General features: G+C 32.5%; 1 protein-coding gene across 1 annotated transcript; it reads left to right on the top strand.

Annotated features, from left to right (window-relative positions):
- The first annotated feature begins 9,447 nt into the window (after positions 1-9,447).
- On the top strand, positions 9,448-15,108 carry LOC132756076 (CARD- and ANK-domain containing inflammasome adapter protein-like). Its single transcript, XM_060747061.1, has 2 exons — positions 9,448-9,604; positions 11,889-15,108. The coding sequence occupies exon 2, from the start codon at positions 12,791-12,793 to the stop codon at positions 14,117-14,119; it is 1,329 nt and encodes a 442-aa protein (XP_060603044.1). The 5' UTR covers positions 9,448-9,604; positions 11,889-12,790; the 3' UTR covers positions 14,120-15,108.
- Positions 15,109-17,207: the final 2,099 nt, after the last annotated feature.

The following is a 17,207-nucleotide window of genomic DNA, read 5'->3' as shown; positions in this document are numbered from 1 at the left end:
GATAATATGAATATCGGATAATGTAGCAGTATAAGATCGGATAATATGAATGATCGAACATGTTCATGGTATGTATCTATTTTTACTATTTCCTCATAATTTGAAAAAAAATACGTAAACAATGATGCATATAATTGTGCATTATATTAATTATGATGTTTTATTCAATTATCTAAAATAATTTAAGAAAAAGGTTATCTAACTGTTGGTATTCTATCGTGCAACATGTATATTTATATGTTGAATTTTTTTACACAAACCGAAGATGATGTAATAAAAAGCTTTAAATAACTCTTTTATACACCGATATAAACATTTGAACCTATTTCTATAACAAAACCATGCAGCTCTAATAATTTCTTTCCGGGATATTTTTAATTAATAGTTATAAACTGCATTCATTTCATGATGTTTTGTAATCTGTCTCCACGATATATTGAACCACTGATGAGCAACGTCAGGAAAACTGTCTGTATGATAACAAGTGGGTTTAAAGATCCTGTAACACAATTTTCTTATGGTTTTAAATAATAAATATGATACTCAAATTAAGATTTATTAATATTGTAGGTTCCAAAAAGCATTATTTATAAAGATATTACTGAATTAAACATTTCATGTAAATAAATGGAGATAATAAAAAGTTTATTTTCTATAAAGTTTTAGTCAAATTTTACAATAAGAAAAGAATGCATATATTTTAATGATTACATATAATATGCACAAATATTTGCAGTACATAATTTACATATTCTTCGATGTTTGAAAATTGTTTTATTTGCATTATTATGTACATATATATAATTTCACTTAGTGGCGGATGGACCCTCATTAAGCTTTAACTTACATACATACGGTATACAACTTTGTTCACAACATACAGGATCTTTAACCCTACCCAGCTGCTAGCCTTTGCCGCCGGTATAAAGCCAGGCTAGCCTGAAGACCCGTGCAGTCTGAACAGGCTCTGTACTGTGAGCTTATTAAACTTTCATCTTGATATCCCCAAAACTGATAATGGAGTTTGGACCGTTCCAAAAATGGAAGCTCGACTTGTTTTATTTAAAGGCCCATTATGCGTCAGAAATGATTTTATCTCTATTTCTCAAAATCATGTGTATTTTTGGTGTCTTGTTATATTTTCGAAAAATTTACTCATTGGCTATAAGCTAGAACCATCATTTGCTTCTGTTGCTTTTTTACATTCATAGAGGTACAGTGGTAAGTATTTTGTATGGAAGTCAAATTACCAGTTTGTTTACATTTGTTACTTTCATAACAATATCACGTTCATCTTCACTTCCTTCAGGTGATACGCATCAAACAGGCTCTGAAACTATTATTTGCACACTATGAAACTCACGTGTTTCTAAAAAGGACAAATATTTTCGTTTCTGTGTCATAATGTGCCTTTAAATAATGACAGAACAGTCTATTGTGTTAATTGAATAATTAGGCCCCTTTTTAAATGTCAATGGCACATAAGGGGTTTTAAATGATATTTTCTCTTTCCATTTCCGAGTACGGTTTCCGTCCTGGTGAAGTCTGTTTAACTATGATCTTAATATTCCCGTTACAACGTAATTTGTTCAAGTATGGTTAATTACTAACAGCAGACGACTAAGAATGACAATGTCCCTTAAATTTTTGTTAACGGAATATCAGCTCGGAATTTTCTCTTAACTTATTTCAAGTAAGATTTTACTTCAATAGATTGTTATGCACGTCTTCATTTAAAGGCACAGTAATTATGCCTTAAAATATTCATTTTTTTTTCTTTAAAAGGGGCAAACATGCGTTTCGAAATGTTAAAATCAATGGTAAAATTTTAGAGTATGTTAAATGCTCATAACCTGAAGAAAGTAGTGCTGAATGTGACATTACTTGTCATCAACGTACCAGTAAATGTAAACAAAGTAGTATTTTGACTTCCATACAAAATACTCGATCACTATGACTGTATTAAATACAATAAAGCAACAAAAGTAATAGATGGTTCAGCGAATTGGACAGTGAGTAACATTTTGGAAACAACTGCAGGACACAAAAAGTATAAAACGGAAAAACTTTAGAATAACAAAAAATACATTCTTTGGCACAATGGGCCTTTAAGCTTATCGTTTATCGCAAACGTATGAAAGATGTAAATATTTACATATTAATAATTAATGAAAGATGTAAATATTAATCATATTTATAATAATTCGGACAGATAGATTATACTTGGGACTAGGGATCTCTATAAAAATGCTTTGCAAAAGTGATGGCCGCTTTGATGTTTTTAAACTGTGAATTAATGTCCCGAGTGGAGGCCCTTACACGCTTCCGTATTTAATCATGCTCCTATGACTTTTATTTACTTGGTCACTTGATTTTACAAATACATACACAAAGCACTTATATAATGTGCAACATCCAACAAATTAATAAGAGGAGAACTTGTTATAAGAGTTATTACCTACATTAATAATTTTCTTTCTTTGTTTTTTCGAACAATGGAGCGGAATTATTTTATTAAAAACTGATGTTTTAATTATAAGTATCGTAGAAGGTGGCTATATGGTACAAAATATGTACTTTTAAGATCGGATATCTATCACATATATATTATTCTATTGATGACTCCGCGAATACACAATAAAACCTCGCTTATTTGGATACAGGGATACAGACAATAAACCGGACACTCATTTAAATGGGTTTATAAAGTACTTAAGATTTGTATCTTTGTAAAGAGTAATTTAACTTTAATCACGAGCTTTTGACTCTTGTCATGATAGGTCGCGTTGTTGACTGTACGAGTAAATCACAGTTAAAATGGTATATATTAAAGTTTAATTGGTTGGTGTGCTTTTAAAGGCGGACGATAGATAGCCCGTGGGTGTATAATTGCGTGGTCTTGTGCCGTACCCGCGGTACATAAATTGTGCTTCACAACAAAGGTCTTTAAATACTGCAACAGGAACATATACATATACATAAGTGTGTTTTGTGAATACTTTGATATATGGGAAGGGGTAAGTGCATGCATTTTTTTGACATTTTCATTGTTTTCCTTATATTCATATATTTAGTCCATACATATATATTGTGAAAATGTTTAATATTTAAAATAGAATTTAATCAGCATCAACGAAAAAAAATAATGTTTGAATGCATTGATGAATGTCCCTATAAAAGTTACCACGTTATGAGGGGGAATTATAAGGGGAATTGTTTTAGTATATTTTTCGTTCTCATTAACTTTAAAATCAAGGATCCTCTAAATACAAAGAAATTCATCATAATACTAATTATGATGATAATAATGAATAAAGAATAACATCCTCCTCCTATTTTTTCACGTGTTATAAAACACGTGGCAAGCACATTTTATGCACCGTAATGACTCTGATTATTTATTATAGATCAATGGGATTATTTATTCATTTATCTATTATTTTAGAAACAAATTCTTAAATTTTGTCCTAGTAATATTAAGTAGCTATAGTCTAGTATAAGACTATTTTTTTTACAGAAAAATAGCAAGTAAATACACGCGCAAAACTCGCATAAAAACCTTCTTGATGCAAAGTTAAGAGCGCGAGATCCTCTTGCATCATTCATCAATACAATACAAAATTTATATGTTATCATAATCAGTTTGCTAATTCTAATGCAAAACGTCAACATCCTATTCATTACCATGCTTGTGATATATTAACCCTCTTTAATTTCAGTAAAAATTTACACCGTCGGTTTATCGGTTTATATTACTGTTAATATGTTTAAAGTGAATTTATATCCTTTTGAAATACATTAACGATGTCCGTCGTTTTGTTACACACAATTCTTTACGACAATTTAACTTTTATAAACAGTGTTACACATTCAATGTCTAAACATATAAACCAATAAACCAAGTTAACGCCACATCTACAAATAAATGACCTTTGCAATACAAACATAACATAACGTTACAATTTCAGATTATGATCTCAGGTAAACAACAATAACTGATATGAAAAGAAAAATCTAGCAGTACCTGGAGCATATTATAAAGTTATAAAAGATGGAGTTCTATTGGTATCCCTCGTAAAAACAAGCCAAGGTTAAAATTTCTCATTTACTTTTGTAGCTACGTGGATAAAGTTCCACAATTTATCTTTTCTAAATTACTATAAAAACTGCTGAGTGTTTATAGAGCTGCCATAAAACTTGTAGTTCCATAATTATGACGATTTATTGCATGCCCGTGCCACTTTTGCAGCACCTTAAAAGGGACGTGGCGTCAATAATTTTGCGTTTTAACATGATGTAAAGACGCGCGAAATGTTAGCGTTTCACTATAGACGTGTCGATAAAAAAATGACTATTTTTCCTTTAAACAGTCTTTATCTTTATTTTGCATATGTGATAAATAGAATATTCTATCTGTGAAGGTAACGAAGTCAAGTGACGTCATAACATTAATGGCCTGGAGTCGGTCTAAAATATCGGGTTCATTAGGGGACTAAATTAATGCGCAGAACACTTATTTTTACTTTCATTTGTAATGATAGTGAACAGAACGCTTATAAGTAAGACATCGACACTTTCTTTGTTCTTGCTATCATTTGAATCACAAAACGAGCGATCGCCATTATACAGTTAAACACTACCTATGCAAAATTAAAATAAGGAAAATGGTGATTTATTTAAAACCTTTAATATGATATGGGGGACAATGGCCAGTAAATAACGGATATAAAGGTACATCAACCTGTGATGTGGTCATTCTCAACATGTCAAAGGATATCGCGATGTCAATATTCATGATGTGCCTTTAATTGTGGTGTATCTAAAGATGAAAAGCTTATTTTCAAAATTAGACGAAACAACCGCAAACGGCCGCAAATATGACCGCAAACAACAGCAACAACAATGAATTAATGAATACAAAATAAATAGACATCAGTCGCATGTAATTAAGAAAAGGGAAATGCTGTCCTCGTGATTTTTGCCGTTGATTGTGAACTTTGATTAAATGTCTCAACAGTAGTTTACGCTTAATTTTCTTAAATACTATTATTTTTAAATGTTTCATATTTACTAGGAATTAAAAGTGGCTCTCAGAAAAATATACAGAGCTTTTTATATTTACTAGGAAATAAAAGTGGCTCTCAGAAAAATATACAGAGCTTTTTAAAAATGTGGAACAATAATTAAGGCCCATTTAACGTCAGCTCCTACGGTTAGTTAATTATAATAGAGTATGCATTTATCAATAGATATTCTTTAATTAATATTTTACCTAATTGAATGTGTTGTTAATGTGTTTGGCTGTGTTGTAGCTGAGATTGATTGTATTTGATCTGTGGTTGATTATGTTGTATATGCGATTGTGTTGGATCTGTGATTTATAATGTTAGATCTGTGATTGGATGTGCTGTATCTGTCGGTTTTTTTTGTATCTGTGGTTTGTTTGGCGATATAGTGAAAAAATGTGAACCTGACCGGGACTTAAACCAGGGATCCTCGGAATATCGTTCCGCGGCTCTAACGACTGAGCTATCCGGCCGCTTACACATCTTCTTCCCTAAACAATGAATAGTTCTGAACCTTAGCAGTTGTGTTGTATCTGTTGTATTTTATAATATTTGATTAGGATGATCATTTCATACTAACGATGATATGCATACCAACTCGATACAACTTAAACACGCTATCCTGACCAAATCGATACGATTTTGACCCACTAGTGCACAAAATGCCTGAAAATAAATGCAACCAACTTGAAAAGGGTGAATAGGTACATGCGAGTATAGATTATTGTTGTTAAATCGGATATTTTATAACAGCCTATTAACTCTGACAGATCAAACTGTCATTCAACTAGCTATCTTATGAAATATTAAACAGTACCACCACGGATATCAATGGTGCAGCTTTATTGGTCTAACCTCTAGTTTTCATTACTTTCACAGTGAATTGCCCAGCTTACGCCGTGTGGCATCACGTTACGTCGATAGTCGATACGTTAACAATAGGTTTAAACCTGTAACAAAGGGCATTAATTCAGAAGTCGGTTAGATAATGAACTTCAATTACAGTTTCTCTTTAAAAATCTAAACAAAAATTGTCAGAAGCATTAATCTTTAACCCCTTTTCTTTTCTGTTGGCCGAAATATAATCAATATGATTTATAGAGTATGGCCAGTTAGCTGGGGCTTGTTAATTATTAAATGTGGATAACGCTTTATAGATTGAGGATAGGGAGGGACTTAATAGTCAGAGGTGATTCAGAAACTATAACTATAGGTGGACTAATGTAAGTTTCAAATTTACAGTTGTCTTTTTTCTTATAATTTTGATAAAACTTGGAAAAGATTTCCTCATTTTTTCCATTAAAAGAAATACAAAAAATAACATCCTGTTATTTTATTTTTAGCCGTATTTTATTTGGCACAACTGCATTGCATATCCGTAAAGTGATCTTAACAGAGAAATAAACTTCTTTTTTCGATTTTCGTTTTTTGTCCCACCATATTGTGCCAATTTAAAGCAGAACGCCTTCAGATTCATGCTTATTTTCGAGAATTTTTTAAGATGTATGAAAAAGAAAAAAAAATGTTTTAAAGTGAACAAAGAAAATAAATTATACATGCAAACAGCACTTACAACCCAAAAGAGTTGAAAATATGCAAAAATAGCCCCTACTGCCTAAGTTAATCAGTAGAAATACGGTGAAAAATACTGTAAAAATCGGTCATTTACCGCAAATAACATGGAAATTATTACATCTATCTTGAATTGGTTTTTTTACCTTACAATATCAGTACATTTTTCTCAAAATTGGTTTTCTCGAATATTTTGGCTCATCTGGAGGCATGCAGCTTTAAGTTCACTTTTAACATCATATACAATGTTTATTTAGCATAAACTATGGGAAATGTACACCTGGCCACGTTTTCACAAAGAATAGAACAGGATACAATTATCATTTTTAGGAATGCTATTTCTTTTACTTCACAAAAACTATTATTATTACTTTGTATGGAAGTAAAAATACTCGTACTTCTTAGTTTACATTACACATTACTTCACGTTGAGCGCTTTTTCCTCCTCTCATAAAACACAGGTCTGACGTGTTCTAAAACATTTATTAGAACATAATTAAACACATGTTTGACATTTCTAAACTATTAAAAAATAAGGATTAACGATGCATAATGTGCCTTTAAATATTTACAGAGGAAAAAAGGTTTTAGGTGTCCCTTCATTTAAACATTTAGTTTTCATTCATATCCTAATTATAACCTACGTGCAAAGAGCTTCACATTTTGCTATACAATATTGTCAGACACTTTAACAGTAACCGGAAATAATCCAGAAACTCTTTTGTCTTGTTTTTGTTGTTTAAAAGTGTTTTTAAAGGGACTTCGCTAAAGTTTATTGACGTTTCGGGACTGGAAATATTTTTTCGAGATTGATTTTCAATTTGATGTAGGTCTAGATCAATAGCTTGCTTGTAAACTTTCTGATCATTAACTCACTCTGTTTTTCCAGAATGATTATTTTGAGTGAAAATGAACCAAAATTGAAAACCGTTGCAAAGCATTTTGTTCCAAGAAAAGCACAAAAATTACGATTTTCTATTTATTTCTGAGTATATTTCGTATTCTTAATTATCTTTTGAATGTATTTCTGTTTTAAGTGCCCCAGCTGATCCATGTAAGAAGTTCAAATTTTATGTTAAGGTTAATTCTTTTAGATCTCAGCGGAGTTCCTTTAAACTAAGTACAAGCAGCCGATATTTATAACTGTTTCCCCGGAACATTATACTATCAGCATTAGCTCATTGAGAAATTACAGGAAGATGTTTCCAAGGTATATTTACGGAACAAGAGATGTCTTATAAACTAATGCCAATATTTTCATGGTAGATAGTAAAAATCTCCTAGGTTCGTGTGAATATGCAATCATTACTTATCTTTTACCTGGCCGGTTACCGTAGTTACCATAAAAGACTTATAGTCAAATCATTATACTAAAACGAGTGGGTGGGGTGTAAATACGGGATTAATAAATATCAACAGATTCCGAGGCTGCTCGCTATTTAAGCTCATGAAATGAATTCAAATGACAGGAGTTTATATGTTTTATTGTATTTTGTTCACATAGAATCTCATTTAATGTACACTTGTTTAGGCATTTTAATTTTATATGAGAGTTTATCAGGTTATTCTATAAAAATGTTCGCACATGATCGCCGTGGATAAATGAGTCTACATCTTGTTTTTGAAAGAGGGTAAAACGGCTCCCAAGAAAAGTACAGTGACCGGAAATAGCAGATGCTTGTAGCCGCAATAATAATAATAATAATAATAATAATAATAATAATAATAAAAAAATAATAATAAATAAAAATAAATAAAAATGTACAATAATAGTACTCATTGCAAGATATAGTTCAGTAATTTTGTTTATCCACTATGACTATGACAATTTAAACATGGATACATTTGACATACATATATAAAATAATAATATATATTTTTATTTTCAAATGCTACATTACATGTATATATAGTATGCGTAAAACGGCATAGCTTAAGCGTAATAAAAATAGTTCCGTTATTTATAAAGTGGCTAACTTTATCGATATCTCTTATATAAGGAAATGTACAGCTTAAATTACTGTATCATGTTGAAGTTTTTTTCCTCAATATGAATAAGGAAGTACTTTACACACAGTCATCTGGATTTTCACGGGACTATAAAACTATAAATAAATACAAACGAAACTCATCATTGTTAGTTCAGTAAGTGTATTATTACAGGAAGTTAAATTGCTACTTTACTTTAAATTTTCCCACGCTTAATATCCTGAATGGACTCGTCCATCATTCATTCCGGACAAAACCATTCATCATTTTAGGGATATTTCAAAATAAGTACTGAATGAATAGCAAAGCAGTACAGACCATGATCAGACGACAGGGATGTGCTGGCTGATTGGTCGGCACTGGTCACATGGCATATTACGTTCCCGCCCGTAGACTTAGGATTAAACTACGCTATATAGCTGAAATTATTCGAATTCCCTAATCATATAAAACTGTTTTTAATAATTCGTTTAAAACAATAAACTAGTTAAAACACCAATGCATAGTCACCGTGAATCAGTATTTGATAAACTATAATAATTACAAAACAAAACATTTGCTCTTTCTTTTTTTTGTATTCAAAACGTACATGTATATTAGTTTTTTTTTCTTTCTAAGTAATGTACGCGGAAAAATTGATCTCAATTTTGAACTGATTAAATGATAATATTCTTAAGTATGTGTACAAAAGCAAGGAATACACGGATTTTTAATTTAGACATGTTTTAGATAGACAGATAACCAAACGATCGTGCCGTTTAATCATTTATTCTTTCTGCGTAATTATTTTCTTATTTTCTCAATTTTGAGATATTACGGTAATAGTATAGCTTCTTTGTTTTTAAGGAATCACTGCGCAGATTCTATGCAACAATTTGAACGTTAGCATATGATTTCGGAACTTAAGAACATAAACATTGGTGAAAATAATATAAAAAAGATATAATATGTGATGCTATACGGATTATCTTTCCAAGGTAAAAATTATACTTTATTTTGACGGCATTTCAAATGCTCCAGGGACTTTTCTAGTCAGCGTTAACGCGAAACTGCAACAAAACAACCAAACATGCATTAAGCTTATATAATATTATGGGACCTAAAATTCTTGAATTAAAATCCGCGCGCTTTAAAATAAAACACTAAGTATAGGTCTATTGTATCTTTCTTTCTTAAATAGTCTGTCGTATATTTCGGTCGTTTAATTAGAAAAACGAAAAAAAATTGCTTACTTCCACCGAAAAATGCTGCAATCATGCTGTTGGTTATTTATTTGCTTACAACACTTAACTTATCATAATTATAATATGAATATGTCACAGTGGTCAATAAGACAGGTGTTCAACGACTCTTTGTAACAGTTATACTGACAATTTATGTCATAAAAACCACATATATAATTAATATAATCGAAGTATCATATCTACACATCATGTTGTATTTGGGCGTCCGTGGCCGAGTGGTTAAGGTCGTTGACTGCAAACCACTTGCCCCTCACCGCTGTGGGTTCTAATTCCGACAGGGACTTTGGATTCTTTCATGTGAGGAAGCTATCCAGCTAGCTTACGGAACGTCGGTGGTTCTACTCAGGTGCCCGTTCGTGCCTGAAATAATGCACGGAAGGGCACCTGAGGTCTTCCTCCACCAGTAAAGCTGGAACGTCGCGATATGACCTATACTTTGTCGATGTGACGTAAAACCCAAAAACAAACAAACAAACATCATGTTATATAACGCATTTCTTTACAGCTAACAGAAACTCTGTTAAATATACCAGTATTTAAGGCAATGTTTTAAAATAAAATATACATAATACCCTTTATTTTCTATAGAACGTTTTTGAGGGTGAATTAAAATGATAAATGACTGCAGTTCAATTCATACATTGAAGTAGAGATAATAATTACGACCGGTGGTCACAATTCAACTACTTGAATTCTTTATCTTCACGAATTCACAAAATCACGATTAACATACGGAATTCATTAATGCAATATTTCAACTTCATGAATTCACGATTTCAACTTCATGGATTCAATTTCATTAATGCACTTTTGAACATCACGATTTCAACTTCGTGAATTAAAATTGTGAAATCACGAACTAGATGTAATAGGGAATTCATAAACTTCTTCTTTCTCTAGGTTTTTACAGAGAACGTTTTCCGTACTTTATTCACTGAAGTTATGCAAGACAACAAACAGACACTTAAATTTCTATTATTATTGTAACTGTATTTCTTCTTCTTTATTTCAGAATAACCTCCAATCAATTATCTTTAAAATCATTCTTATAACTTGGTTCTTAGATACACCACCGTTGGTATTATCACGCACTAATTATTCAATAAGATTAGAGAAAAACAGGAATCTAATTATCGAACCGTGTTAAGCACCTATCATACCGGTTTTATCATGTCATCGGCGATATATATCGCGATAACACATTATACATGCAGAATATATCGATAAAATCTACATGTTTAGCATAGCTACCTGTAGAATATATGTAATTAGATGATTTCTCCTTAGCGATGCTCGAAATGTTGAGTACACATTCGGAATGAATTTTATCCACATGCCTCTCGCTGTGAGCAATTTATTTTTGAAATAAAATATCCGCTCTCAATATAACCGAAATAACCAGGTGCTACCCATAATATTGGTTATATATTTTTGTTAGACTAGATATGCAATTTGCCTACTTTAATTCAGTATTTACATGCGGTACTGGACTACGCTTACAAAATATTAAAATATCATTACCAAGTTCCCACAAATCATAAGTGATGGAACTTTTTAATCTCAAGCGGGAGTACAAACAAAAATAAAAAAGTAGAGAATGGTCACTTTAAAAATCTCAAAATTCATTTCCCAGTTCCCATGATTAATGACAGTATGTATTGCAATATATTGCAGATTTAAACCCACCGTATTCTAAATTTGAACCGCATTACGACAAAACAAACATAATGGGTTTGCGACCAGCATGGATCCAGACCAGCCTGCGCATCCGCGCAGTCTGATCAGGATCCATGCTGTTCGCTATCAGTTTCTCTACTTGTTATAGACTTTGTAAGCGAACAGCATGGATCCTGATCAGACTGCGCGGATGAGCAAGGCTGGTCTGGATCCATGCGAGTTTGTTTGCTAGTTTTTTATTCAAAAAAAAAAAAAAAAAAGAACACAAAATCTTAATTTCCGGATATATCTGTGCATATCGTTTTCTCACAAAGTTTTTTTTCCTCTTTTTTATTTTTAGATAACCATTGAGAAGAAAGCAGCATGAAGTTTTCACTGCGTAGTAACACAACTTTTTAGAAGTTATTTCGATCTTAAAACAGCATTGAGAGATTACACAGATAGCCAGACGAAATCGCAAAATTACATGGAATTGTGCCATGTTCTGTTATGAACAAACATTATATTACAAAACAGTTGGAACCACGTTGATTTTTTTAAAACAGTATTTAATTTCATAGGTCTGTTTTCGAGGGAAAAATAACTGATATTGTAACTGTTTTTTTTCTCTCGGAGTTTTGAGAAATGCTTTATGAGTATATTAAACAAATGCCTAGTGTTTAGAATTCCACGTGTTCGAGGGAAACAGATACAGAGAAAGTTTATATTCTTTCTATACATTTATGAAGATAATTATAATCTGTCAGATATAAATCAACTAAAACAGCGGGATTAGGATTAAAAAATCTTGAATAGTTTCATCGCTGGGTGATAAGAAGTCGTGTAAAAAGATTGGAATAATATTTAGATTACTTTCACCGAACTTTCTGAATGGCATGTATATAGGTATCTGTTCAGTGAAAATGATGCTGGAACCGTCTAGACTGTTAATTAATCAATAACATTATCAGAGACGCTAATGGGCAGATATTTACATTTTGAGATTTCACTTCCACGCTGTATAAGTTCACCAAAAGCACACTTAAAGTGCTAACCTCGGAGTTATACAAAGATATTTCTCTTCAATGCTATATAAGTTCACCAAAAAGCATACTGAAAGTGTTAACCTCGCAGTTATACAAAGATATTTCTCTTCTATGTTATATAAGTTCAACAAAAGCATACACTTAAAGTGCTCACATCGGAGTTAAACAAGGATATTTCTTAACACCCGTTCTTTTGAAATTTAAAAAGGACTTAAATATGATGGAAGTACGAGCAAGCACTTCGACGTCTTTCAATCCTATGCCAAGCTGTTCGGGCGGTGCTAGTGGATCGACGCCTGTTTTACCTCGAGGACCGACAAAACGATTATGTCTTTCAGAGCGAATTCTGTTTACCAAAGCTAGACTCAACAGGTTGTCTCAAAGGAAGAAGTTATTGTTTAAGGAAGCTCACGAGGACAGATTCGCGGAGAACACTGGACTTGACAGTAATGAATTGCTACTAGAAGCAGCAAAAGCTGGCAAAGATTCAAAAGTTAAAACTTTATTAGGCGATGATATTTCGAAGGATTATGTTGATGAAAACAACCGTTCTGCGCTTCATTGGGCTGCGGAATATGGATATATGAGGGTGGTTTATACTTTAGTGGAAGCAGGTTGGGATATTAATCTTTTGGATAATAAGAAACACACTCCATTACACGTGGCTTGTGACCATCACAATGGCAACGTTGCTGCATGTATGATTGCGCATGCGTGTAAGTTTCGAACACAGGACTTAAACGGCTGTACACCTCTACATAGAGCGATACATACAAATTTAGAAACTGTTGCATGCATGCTGTGTAATCTAGGCGCAGATGTCAACGCCAAAACTAAAACCGGATGGACTCCATTACACGAAGCTGCGCGCATGGGCAATGAGTACGTTTTGAGAAAGCTGATTAAAGACGGCGCTGACGTTAATGCAATAGCTGAATGCAATGCTTCCCCGTTTCTTACCGCAGTGTTCTATTATCGTATTGCTCATAGGTCTTCCTATTTATGTTTAGAACCGATTCTCAGTGTACTTATCGACAATGGCTGTCAACTCAGCTATTCTGACGGTCAATGGTCTCCGTTAACTGCTGCCATGTCGGTATATAACAGCCGAATCGCCGGAAAACTTATTTATCATGGCTGCTTGTTGCCAGAGTCTCAGGGATATGGAAGGAGCATTCTCGTCGATGCATTTACAAAATGTGATAATTACGTGGTCAAACTGCTTATCCATGCTGGATACAGAGTCACTCCCGACGAAGTCGATTTATGTGCCAAAAGAATACCAACGTTTTCTCTTTCATTTCTGAAGTTAGCTTTTCCGGGATATGATACCAGAGGGCGGCAAGAAATCGAAATTTTGAAGTTTCTACGCCAGAGGGCTAGTCAACCGCTTACTCTGCAAGAGATTTGCCGGAAGTCAATACGCGTAGGAATAAATACCGCATCACGTGATACGTCTATTTTAGGACGCATTCCGTTACTTCCTCTTCCAAAGACACTGAAAGATTTCATTGCTTTACGTGATTTTGCAATGAGATACATATAATCTCAAGTAACCAGTATTGTGAACTGTGCAATCTGTCACATGCTAAGCGCAATCTGTGGCTAATCACACTCTCTCAGCATTTAAGAAATATCCGGTCAGAAGACTTATATATATATACCAAGTATATTCTTTCAATTTGAATGTGACACATCGAAAAATATATTATACTTTAGCATTTATCTTTTATACATAATAATTATATAACTATGCATCAGTATGAAATCTACATGCTATGCATGTAGTTTACACATAACCATAGGTTAAATGAGAAAAAAAATGCATGTGAAATTATCTTAGACTCGATCCAGTTCAACTTGGTGCTGTCAATTATAAATATTCATGAAGTTACATTAAGATGGCTCAATTATATATATGACCTTGCGCTAATTCAGAAATACGTAGACGAAACCCCTGCCTTGCAAGCCTATACAGTTCAATGTGCACCCTGTCTTGCGACAACAATTAAGCAAATGCTACTTCCGATTTTGGGAGGAGCGAATCTACAAGTATTTTAACTTTAACCTTTCAAGCAAGGTGTAGTTTCGAGTCAAAGTTTTAATCATATACTGTATTTCGTTTTTATTTAGAACTACTTATTTGGTATGTATGCATGTTGCAACACATACTGTAGGTGCCAAAGTCATCTTGTTTATGCATTACATGTTTAAAAAATACTAGTATTACCATTAAAAGTACAATATAATGTCATTCATGTAAGATTGCATGCTTGAGGTGGAATCAATTCTTAATTTTATTCTGTACTTAACTTTTCAAAGATATTGCACCGGGTGGATATTGACCCGACCCAAGTACAAGAGAGTATTAAAAAAAGTTTCAAAGTTGATAGAACTGTCTTTCATATGTATTTAGTCCGATTTTTATTTGCAAACGTAATAGTATTCTTTTTTGTAAACATTTTATCTTTGTATTTATATACATTTATTTGTAGACCGATATATGTTTAACATAATAAAACGTATAGAAATTAACTTTTTGTTTTACTTGGGACATCGACATAGTGGGACATCGACATAGTGGGACATCATTATAGTGGGACATCGACATAGTGGGACATCGATATAGTGGGACATCGTCATAGACGACACGTTTGTCTTAACACCTATCTCAATGCCCTGTGTATTTTTTCCTTGTTGTTTGAAACACACATTGGTCATATTACGATATAAGTTAGGATAAATAAAACAAATAACAATAATAAGTGCATCAAAATAAGGATCAGTTTTAGGATCAAGATCAATATTTGATATTTCAACGCGCATATTTTGTAAATCATTCATGATTTTGTGCTAAAATTTCATTAACATATGCCATTTTAAGTTCACTTTTTACTTATAGATATTGAATATTTAATCGATCAGAATAAACAATGTAGATATTTTTTGTAGAAGTTTTGTTCTTGATCTTGATCCTGATCCCTATATCACTGTTAACACGGGGTAAGAAGTTTGGTGGTCAACTTTACACTCAACATCTAAACATTGACTGATGTCTTTTGAGAAGTAAGTTAAGGACTGGTCATGCATTACTTAAAGGAACTCCACTGTGGTCCAATAGTCTAAAATATCCAAAGACACTGAAAGATTTCATTGCTTTACGTGATTTTGCAATGAGATACATATAATCTCAAGTAACCAGTATTGTGAACTGTGCAATCTGTCACATGCTAAGCGCAATCTGTGGCTAATCACACTCTCTCAGCATTTAAGAAATATCCGGTCAGAAGACTTATATATATATACCAAGTATATTCTTTCAATTTGAATGTGACACATCGAAAAATATATTATACTTTAGCATTTATCTTTTATACATAATAATTATATAACTATGCATCAGTATGAAATCTACATGCTATGCATGTAGTTTACACATAACCATAGGTTAAATGAGAAAAAAAATTGCATGTGAAATTATCTTAGACTCGATCCACTTCAACTTGGTGCTGTCAATTATGAATATTCATGAAGTTATATTAAGAAGGCTCTATTATATGTATGACCTTGCGCTAATTCAGAAATACGTAGACGAAACCCCTGCCTTGCAAGCCTATACAGTTCAATGTGCACCCTGTCTTGCGACAACAATTAAGCACATGCTACTTCCGATTTTGGGAGGAGCGAATCTACAAGTATTTTAACTTTAACCTTTCAAGCAAGGTGTAGTTTCGAGTCAAAGTTTTAATCATATATTGCATTTCGTTTTTATTTAGAACTACTTATTTGGTATGTATGCATGTTGCAACACACACTGTAGGTGCCAAAGTCATCTTGTTTATGCGTTACATGTTTAAAAAATACTAGTATTACCATTAAAAGTACAATATAATGTCATTCATGTAAGATTGCATGTTTGAGGTGGAATCAATTCTTAATTTTATTCTGTACTTTACTTTTCAAAGCTATTGCACCGGGTGGATATTGACCCGACCCAAGTACAAGAGAGTATTAAAAAAAAGTTTCAAAGTTGATAGAACTGTCTTTCATATGTATTTAGTCCGATTTTTATTTGCAAACGTAATAGTATTCTTTTTTGTAAACATTTTATCTTTGTATTTATATACATTTATTTGTAGACCGATATATGTTTAACATAATAAAACGTATAGAAATTAACTTTTTGTTTTACTTGGGACATCGACATAGTGGGACATCGACATAGTGGGACATCATTATAGTGGGACATCGACATAGTGGGACATCGACATGGACGACACGTTTGTCTTAACATCTATCTCAAGGCCCTGTGTATTTTTTTCCTTGTTGTTTGAAACACACATTGGTCATATTAGGATATAAGTTAGGATACATAAAACAAATAACAATAATAAGTGCATCAAAATAAGGATCAGTTTTAGGATCAAGATCAATATTTTGATATTTCAACGCGCATAATTATTTTGTAAATCATTTATGATTTTGTGCTAAAATTTCATTAACATATGTCATTTTAAGTTCACTTTTTACTTATAGATATTGAATATTTAATCGATCAGAATAAACAATGTAGATATTTTTTGTAGAAGTTTTGTTCATGATCTTGATCCTGATCCCTATATCACTGTTAACAC

Source organism: Ruditapes philippinarum, unplaced genomic scaffold, assembly GCF_026571515.1.
Source record: "Ruditapes philippinarum isolate M1 unplaced genomic scaffold, ASM2657151v2 ctg6345_1_1_1_1, whole genome shotgun sequence".
In the NCBI taxonomy this organism is placed as follows: domain Eukaryota; kingdom Metazoa; phylum Mollusca; class Bivalvia; order Venerida; family Veneridae; genus Ruditapes; species Ruditapes philippinarum.
The sequence above is the reverse complement of the archived record's forward strand: the minus strand, read 5'-3'. Positions and strand labels throughout refer to the sequence as shown.